We start from the raw sequence: 10,000 nt of genomic DNA on the forward strand, positions 1-10,000 counted from the left end.
GGTGGGCGGAGCCGGGCGGAGGTGGGTGGAGGTGGGCGGAGCCGGTTGGAGCTGGGTGGAGCTGGTTGGAGGTGGGCGGAGCCTGCTGGAGCTGAGCGGAGCCGGTTGGAGCTGGGTGGAGCTGGTTGGAGGTGGGCGGAGCCGGCTGGGGGTGGGTGGAGCTAGTTGGAGGTGGGCGGGGCTAGTTGGAGGTGGGCGGAGCTAGTTGGAGGTGGGCGGAGCCGGGTGGAGATGGGCGGAGCCGGGTGGGCGGGGTCTGAACCCTACAGTAACAGAGACACCTCTCCACCGTGTGGCGGCAGCTTCGCGGCGGAGTCGGAGGCCCAGAAGACGGACTGGGTGGAGGCTCTGCAGGAGGCGCTCTGCGACTACGAGGTGGTGGACAAGGTCTGGTCCAACGCCCCCAACCGGAGCTGCGCCGACTGTGGGGCGGCCTGGCCCGAGTGGGCGTCGGTCAACCTGGGCGTGGTCATCTGCAAGATGTGTGCAGGTAAGGGGGGGGGGAGGGGGGACGCACGAATGGAAGGACACTGCCTGTCTGTCTGTCTGTCTGTCTGTCTGTCTGTCTGTCTGTCTGTCTGTCTGTCTGTCTGTCTGTCTGTCTGTCGTCCTTCCTCTTCCTCTCACTCTCGATCCTTCCTCTCTCTCCCTCTGTTCTCATAAACATTTTAATGATGCTGTTTAATTGCGTACACTTAAAGTAATTATGACTCTGGGTCGTTTACTTTCTAAGTTTAAGTAATACCACACAAACTGTGGCATCTGGTGACATGACCTGTGGGATGCCTTCAAACCAATCAGTAGCCTTGGTTGGTCTCTGTCCACCGCTGGCAGGTAACGTCATGTACAACTTACCCTCGGACATCTGTTGACCCAAACGTCCACCAATCACGAAGGTTGATTCACCCCTGCTCAGAGATTCCCAGATCAACACACTCGCATTCATACTTTAATATACAAACATACACATGCACACTTTAATATACATACAAAGGCATACACACTTTAATATCCCTACGCACCCATACAAGCTTTAGCATCTATACAACAGGTGTTAATGTATGCTTAAAACTTGCTGTGGTTAAAGTTAGCCTCTAAGCAGACTGGGGAGCGCTCCGATACATCGGCTAGGTCTGCGGAGCGTGGCCGTGTGCCGTCCAGACTGCAGGATGGCGTTGGACTCTGGTTCGTTACGAACAGAGAACGCTGGAGCGAGGCGCAGAGCGATCGATGGAGAACTGAGCCGAGGACTCGAACAACGCGCGCTTCTCTCGCTCTGCGCTACACGGCCGTCTGCATTTAGGAGGAATACATGTTTCCATATTTATAACTGGACATAGTATGTGAGGAGGGAGAGAGAGAGAGAGAGGGAGCAAGAGAGACAGCCAGACAGACAGGCAGACAGAGAGGCAGGCAGACAGGCAGGCAGACAGGCAGGCAGACAGGCAGACAGACAGACAGGCAGACAGGCAGACAAAGAGGCAGACATACAGAGAGAGACTAACTACTCTGAAGGTCTCCCTCCTTTGGTGTGCGGCCTCTAGCGGGAGAGGGTCCAGCTGGTGAACCCTCTCCGGGGGTCTCTGGTCTGTGGCCCCTGGACCGGGTTATCTAAACGCCAGGGGCCCGGAGATAGGACAACAGCAGTTAGGGCCCCTGGGGGACGAGGGGGTCCCACAGGGGGGTTATCCTCAGCTCACATCTGGAGGACGGGCTGAGGGCATCCCAGCGGTGAGCGCGTGAGCTCGTGGTCCAGGGGGTTTTCTGTGCGTGACGGTCAGCTGCTCCAGGACGCTGGTCGGGTAGAGCTGTCCACACACCGTGAGACAAACAATAAGGACACAACTTCAGAGTCTAATAACACTCTTTATTTGTATCAGGCTCTTTCATAGTGTTTGTGAGAAGGTGCTGTGTGCGTTAGCAGATAAATAAATAGCGTTGCGTCAACAAGTCTTGTGTGTTGTGAGGAGCCGGCGCCGAGACGCTCAGATATCGCCGCGTTTGTTTCCACTTCCTGCCGCTCTGCGAGGCGTTTGTCAAAACTTTATTAATGGCTTCATCTCTTTCCTCTCGGAATGTTGACAGGGGGCCCTCAAGCCCACTCCCTCCTTTCAAACAAACACTGAGGTGTGAATCCAAGCCCCCGCCTCCCCCTCTCCCTCTCTCTCTCCCCCTCTCCCTCTCTCTCTCGCCCTCTCCCTCCTCTCTCCCCCCCCATCACACACTCGCAGAAGTGTCATTTGCAGTAAGCTCCGTTCTTAATTCAAAGTCACAATTTGGGCGGGGAGGAGGAGGGTGGTGGAGAGGGGGGGTGGGGGGGGGGCCATCAGACGGAGGAAGCGCTTGTGACAGTTGCCGTGGCAACACAAAAACAACGCCACAAAAGATGCGCTCCCTCTCTCACTCTCTCTCGCCGCTCGCTCTCTCTCTCTTGCTCTCTCTCTCTCTCTCTCCCTCTCTCTCTCTTCCTCTTTCTCACCCCTCTCTTTCTCGCCTCTCTCTCTCTCTTTCTCGCCCCTCTCTCTCTCTCTCTCTCTCTCTCTCTCTCTCTCGCTCTCTCTCTCTCTCTCTCGCTCTCTCTCTCGCTCTCTCTTTCTTTCTTTCTCACCCCTCTCTCTCTCTCTCTCTCAGGTTATTATTTGCAGCGGTTCTGTCCCTTGAGCCGGCAAACGAAATGTCACAGAGAAGAGCGAGCGTTTGAAAAGATCCCCACCTAACCCACCCCCCATCATACACACACACACGAGCACTCACACACACACACACACACACACACACACACACACACACACACACACACACACACACACACACACACACACACACACACACACACACACACACACGCATACACACACACACACACACACACATACACACACACGCCCGCACATGAGCTAACGCCTGCACACTCTCGCTGTCCAGAAGTCAGCAGCAAAGTTTTTAATTGGGGGTGAAACTATTGGCAGGTGGAGCTCTGAGGAGGTGAACAGGTATTTTTAGGCTGTTTAGAGCTAGCATGGAGCTGGGCTATTTACTCTGCTTCTTATTTATTTATTTATTTACAATATTTACAGTAGTTGTCAAAACGCGGCGGCTGCCAAACTTCAGTATCTAGCAGTAGCATTTCTCAGAAACTTTAACCTTATGCACAGCATATGGATATCGTTATGTAGGTGGCGGTATGCTGTTGTGTTCTGATAGCACGCTACGCTACGTTGCTGGTGTTCTGGTCACAGCAGACCTCCGAGGCCGTTAATGTTTTCTCGCCAGGCGAACTCCCACGCAGGGGAAAAGGCTTTCAACCAAAGAACCTCAACAAGATCCTTCTTTTGTTCTGTGTGTGTGTGTGTTTCTGTGTGTGTGTGTGTGTGTGTGTGTGTGTGTGTGTGTGTGTGTGTGTGTGTGTGTGTGTGTGTGTGTTTCTGTGTGCAAACCTGTGTTTTTGTGTGCGTACCTGTGTGTGTGTGTGTGTGTGTTTGTGTATGCGTACCTGTGTGTGTGTGTGTGTGTGTGTGTGTGTGTGTGTGTGTGTGTGTGTGTGTGTGTGTGTGCGTACCTGTGTGTGTGTTCAGGTCACCACCGGTCTCTTGGCCCCAGCATCTCTAAGGTCCGCAGCCTGAAGTTAGACAGCAGCATCTGGAGCAACGAGCTGGTGGAGGTAGACACACACTACACACAATACACACTACACACTACACACCCTACACACAACACACACAATACACTACACACACTACACACCCTACACACAACACGCTACATCTGGAGCAACGAGCTGGTGGAGGTAGACACACACTACACACAATACACACTACACACACTACACACCCTACACACAACACACACACACACTACACACCCTACACACAATACACACTACACACCCTACACCCTACACACAATACACACTACACACCCTACACACTACACACAATACACTACACACTACACACACCACAAACTACACACTATACACTACACACCCTGTGCACAATACACACTACATCCTACACACTACACACCCTATACACAATACACACTACACACACTACACACGATATACACAATACACTACACACTACACACCCTATACACACTACACACTACACACGCTATACACTCTACACACTACACACGCTATACACTCTACACACTACACACCCTATACACAAAACACACTACACACCCTATACACAAAACACACTACACGTTCAACGCACTACCCTTGACAGTGAACACTATCAACTACACACTCTACACGTGCGACACTCTACACACACTCTTACACACACTATACACTACACTTTACAAACTCTATACACTCTAAACACTCTACACACTCTTTATACACACTCTGTACACACACTCTCCACCCAGAGCTGGGTGTGGTCCTAGAGGCCTCATTAGAATAATGGGATCAGACGTATAGTTATATTAACATGGGGTCATGTTACAGATGTGTCCGTTTGTTTTATTTGTTGACTTAACTTTTAACTCTTTGTCTTTGTTCGGGTTTTGCTCTCTCTTTCTCTTTCTCTCTCTCTCTCTTTCTCTTTCTCTCTCTCTCTGTGTCTCTCTCTCTCTCTCTGTGTCTCTCTCTCTCCTCTCTCTCTCTCTCTCTCTCTCTCTCTCTCTCTCTCTCTCTCTCTCTCTCTCTCTCTCTCTCTCTCTCTCTCTCTCTCTCTCTCTCTCTCTGTCTCTCTGTCTCTCTCTCTCTCTCTCTCCGCCTGTACTCCCTATGTCTCTCTACCAGATCTTCCTGGAAGTGGGGAACTCCAACGCCAACCGGTTCTGGGCGGCCAGCGTGCCGCAAGAGGAGGAGCTTAGCGCCATAGGGGCGTCGCCGGAGCAGCGCGCCACCTTCCTGCGCAGGAAGTACCGCGAGCGCAAGTACTGCCATGCCCCCGAAGGTCTGAGAGACCAGGAGGAGCTGGACCAGGTGACCACCGGCCAATCACAGCGCAGTACAATATGTTACAGTACATCACACAACAACACAGTACACACCAACACACTCCATCACACAGCAATACCCTACACTACACTACACTCCATCACACAACAATACACTACAGTACACTACACTCCATCACACAACAATACACTACAGTACAGTACACTCCATCACACAGCAATACCCTACAGTACACTACACTCCATCACACAGCAATACACTACACTACACTACACTCCATCACACAGCAATACCCTACACTACACTACACTCCATCGCACAACAATACACTACAGTACAGTACATCACACAACAACACAGTACACACCAACACACTACATCACACAGCAATACACTACACTACACTACATCACACTACATCACACTCCATCACACAACAATACACTACAGTACAGTACATCACACAACAACACAGTACACACCACCACACTACATCACACAACAGTACACTACACTACACAACAACACACTACATCACACAACAATACACTACAGTACACAACATCACGCTCCATCACACAACACTACACTACAGTACACTACATCACACTAAATCACACAACAATACAGTACAGTACACTACACTACACTACATCACATTATAGTACAAAACAACACACTACATCACACAGCAATACACAACAGTACACTACATCACGTAAGGGATAATGCCCGACGAGGTGTCCATTATCAGGAATTAATGGACGACGTGGAGGCGTGAACCGTCCGACGCGAAGCGGAGGACGGTTGCCTCCACGTCACACACACTCAACAATACACTACATCACACAGCAATACACTACATCACACAACAATACACTACATCACACAACAACACACTACATCACACAACAGTACACTACAGTACAGTACAGTACACAACAATACACTACGACACACAACAATTTGTTTATTCAATCACATCAGTTGACACATTTGCCTCTGGCCCACTTTTAAACCTATTGACTTCTTTCACTTCAACTTTATTTTAATTTGAGAAATTGCTCCCAAAAGTGAACTCAAACACTAAATTAATTAGCTGTTTATTATTTTATTTCCGTTAAAACGGACTCCTATCCCAAGCGTTCCTCGTGGGCTCGGTGCGGTTCAGCCAAGGTTCAGCGACGGCTAAGAAAGCGACCTCACAGGAAGTTTGCTCAGCGCCGCCGTCTGTAGTCCTGATCCCTCCCCCCTCCTGATCCTCAGTCCGCCCCACGCCTGCCAAACCACGACTCCCATCAGCCCTAGCACCTCGCCGCCCGCCGGCTGCTGCCCCCGCGCCCGCGCTCACGGAGCTCGTGATGTGGAGGTCTGGAAGTGTTTGTGACCAACTTGTTTTGATCTCGCCCTCCGTCCAACATCTTATAGCAGCCCCCCCCCTCCACGCAGAGCCCCCCCCCTCCCTGACTCATTAGCGGTGAGCTCCTGGCTGTACATCATTAGTCTGTTTGAGTCCGTCCAGGACCTTTCACCGCTCTCCTCAAACTCTTTTTAAACAATCATCGCCCCGGTCCGCCGTCTTCAGCGGCGCCATTTGCATACGAGGCCCCGGGCCGGAGCGCGGACCGGAGGTTGGGACCCGCTGGTCGCTCCTCCCCCCCCCCCCCCCCCCGCTGCTCCTCAGACTTTACTTTTCATCAAAGAGGAAGTAACTTTTGGTTTCTTATTTAAGCTGCTTCTCAGAAGAGGACGGTGGTGGTGGGGGTGGTGGAGGTGGTGATGGTGGAGGAGGGGGTGGAGGTGGTGATGGTGGAGGAGGGGGTGGAGGGGGTGGAGGCGGTGATAGTGGAGGAGGGGGTGGAGGGGGTGGTGGGGGTGGAGGGGGTGGTGGGGGTGATAGCGGAGGAGGGGGTGGAGGGGGTGATGGTGGAGGAGGGGGTGGAGGTGGTGATGGTGGAGGAGGGGGTGGAGGGGGTGGTGGGGGTGGAGGGGGTGGAGGGGGTGGAGGGAGTGGTGGGGGTGGAGGGGGTGATAGTGGGGGTGCTGATGGCGGAGGGGTTCGGGGGCGGGTCTTAGAGCGAGCGGCGCTGTGAGCCTTCCTGAGTGCTCCCCTCACCACCTGATTCAGCAAAACACCTCAACAGCCTCCCTTAGATAGAGCTCTGTTGGGAGGGGGGGAGAGAGGGAGGGAAGGAGGGAGGGAGGGAGACAGAGAGAGGGCAGGGGGGAGAGAGGGAGAAAACAGAGATGTAGGGACAGGGAGGGAGGGAGGGATAGGGGAGAGAGGATAAATACAAATTCAGACAGAAGGATTGAGAGACTTGTACGGACAAAGGGGAGAGGAAGAGAGAGAGCCACAGAGGGACGCAGAGTGGAGGGGAAATGAGCATTTGATATAAAGGATGGAGAGACGGAGACAGACTGAGAGAACTGAGACTGAGAGGGTTTAGAGAGGAAGGAGAGAGAGAGAGAGGGAGAGAGAGAGAGAGAGAGAGAGAGAGAGAGAGAGAGGGAGAGGGAGAGGGAGAGGGAGAGAGAGAGAGAGAGAGAGAGAGAGAGAGAGAGAGAGAGAGAGAGAGAGAGAGAGAGGGAGAGGGAGAGGGAGAGAGAGGGTTGTTGTGGGAATGGAATATAGAGATATCACAGCAGAGTGGAAAACTGGATTATCCTCCACAACAGACATGCACACACACACACACACACACACACACACACACACACACACACACACACACACACACACACACACACACACACACACACACACACACACACACACACACACACACACACACACACACACAGAAACACTGACACATACACACATGCATAAAACATACACACACAGAAAACACGCACACACTGGTTTATTTTATCTTTGCAGACACTCAAAGTGAGTGTGTGTGTGTGTGTGTGTGTGTGTGTGTGTGTAAGGTGATGTATGTGACACAGTGGCAGAATAGGGTGGCAAAAAGAGAGAGGGAGAGAGAGGTGTTGACTTTTTCGATTTCATTTTATACAGTTTTTTTCAAAGGAGCACCAGTGGTTAAAACACCTTTGGCAGGGTTGATATGTCACATAGCCAGCATACACAAATGCACGCACGCACGCACGCACGCACGCACGCACGCACGCACGCACGCACGCACGCACGCACGCACGCACGCACACGCACACGCGCGTGCATGCGAGTGCACATACACGTGTGGGTGTGTGTGTGTGTGTGTGTGTGTGTGTGTGTGTGTGTGTGTGTGTGTGTGTGTGTGTTCGTGCCCTTGCGTTAGTTAATGTTTGGTAGTTTGCACCCGACTTTACACCTTTCAAGAATATCTCTTCTCTACGCCCGATATAAAAGCTGTTAACATTCCTCCAACGCCACCTCCACTCTCTGGAGAGGTGGATCAGCGGGCTTTGTCTCTGTGCATTCCCTCCATAAACTAATAAATATACTGTTTAAGAATACAGGCCTTTTTTTTTCATTCGCGAATTTCCAATAAGTAGTACGCTATTCATTTTCAACAGTTTTCTTTTCGCTCAAACTTTTCAAACAAATAACAAAGCAATAACTGAAAACTTTATTGACAATAATGGCAAGTAAATATTGAGAGTTAATTTAGTGTGTCTCACTCACTATGGTCACACAACCATAACCCTAATCGTACCGACACCAGTATTACCTGCAGGTCTCCACCCAATTCTCTCTCCCCCTCTCTCTCTCTCTCTCTCTCTCTCTCTCTCTCTCTCTCTCTCTCTCTCTCTCTCTCTCTCTCTCTCTCTCTCTCTCTCCCTCTCCCTCTCCCTCTCTCTCCCCTCCCCTCCCTCCTTCCCTCCCTCCCTCCCTCTCTCCATTGTCCCTCGGCCCCCATTACACAGCCTCGTATCCCACTGACCTCCAGCAAATCTCTGCAGGTTAAGAGAGAGAGATAAATGGGTCAAAGGGAACTGCTTAGACCCATTAAGCCCACGCACACACATACGTACAGACACTCGCACACATACACATACGTACAGACACACACACACACACACACGTACACATACATAAACTAAACTGCTGCACAAACACACAGAAACACACACCATGCATGGTCACTCACACTTTATCATCCAGACACAAAAATACACCCTCACACAGATGAAAACACACACACACACACACACACACACACACACACACACACACACACACACACACACACACACACACACACACACACACACACACACACACACACACACACACACACACACACACACACACACACATTCATCCCCCCCGTGGTTTTACCCTCTCCCGGCTTGCAAGAAGGTCGTTGTTAGAGGAGTTGCTGTCACACACACACACACACACACACACACACACACACACACACACACACACACACACACACACACACACACACACACACACACACACACACACACACACACACACACACACACTTCCTGTAGTCGACAATTTACATAATGTAGGCAAAATAAAATAGTCAAATGGGACCTTTAATTCAAGATGTAATTGACATTTTTCGGTTTGGTGCACTTCCATACATGTTATTACAGTTGTACTCGCTGAATATGATTAAACAGACATCTTGATTTTTATTCACAATCAATTCTGCTCCTAACCTGTTTACGACCGGCTGAAACCGGCAGGGGCTGGCGTCTCTCTCCTGTTTGTGCTTATTCAACCAACAGAGGCAATAGAACAATATAACACAGTGTGATCGAATGGAATCACAACGCTTTAATAAAGAATGCACACGTTAATGTGCAAACCTGCAACCACACACACACAGCCAAACCCACACACACACCCACACCCACGCACACACACACACCCACGCACACACAGCCAAACCCACGCAACCACACACACACAGCCAAACCCACACACACACCCACACCCACGCACACACACACACCCACGCACACACAGCCAAACCCACGCAACCACACACACACAGCCAAACCCACACACACACCCACACCCACGCACACACACACACCCACACACACACAGCCAAACCCACGCACACACCCACACCCACGCACACACACACACCCACACACACAGAGCCAAAC

General features: G+C 51.2%; 1 protein-coding gene across 1 annotated transcript in view; it reads left to right on the forward strand.

Moving 5' to 3' along the window:
• Positions 1 to 302: 302 nt before the first annotated feature.
• The window catches only part of arap2 (ArfGAP with RhoGAP domain, ankyrin repeat and PH domain 2), a gene marked incomplete at its 5' end in the record, with an annotated part of 51,815 nt that continues 42,117 nt past the window's right edge, over positions 303 to 10,000 (forward strand). Inside the window, 3 exon segments of the mRNA XM_030349887.1 lie at positions 303 to 490; positions 3,576 to 3,661; positions 4,757 to 4,942. Of these exon segments, the coding sequence (XP_030205747.1) occupies positions 303 to 490; positions 3,576 to 3,661; positions 4,757 to 4,942 (460 nt within the window).

Source organism: Gadus morhua, unplaced genomic scaffold (genome assembly GCF_902167405.1).
Source record: "Gadus morhua unplaced genomic scaffold, gadMor3.0, whole genome shotgun sequence".
Taxonomy (NCBI): Eukaryota; Metazoa; Chordata; class Actinopteri; order Gadiformes; family Gadidae; genus Gadus; species Gadus morhua.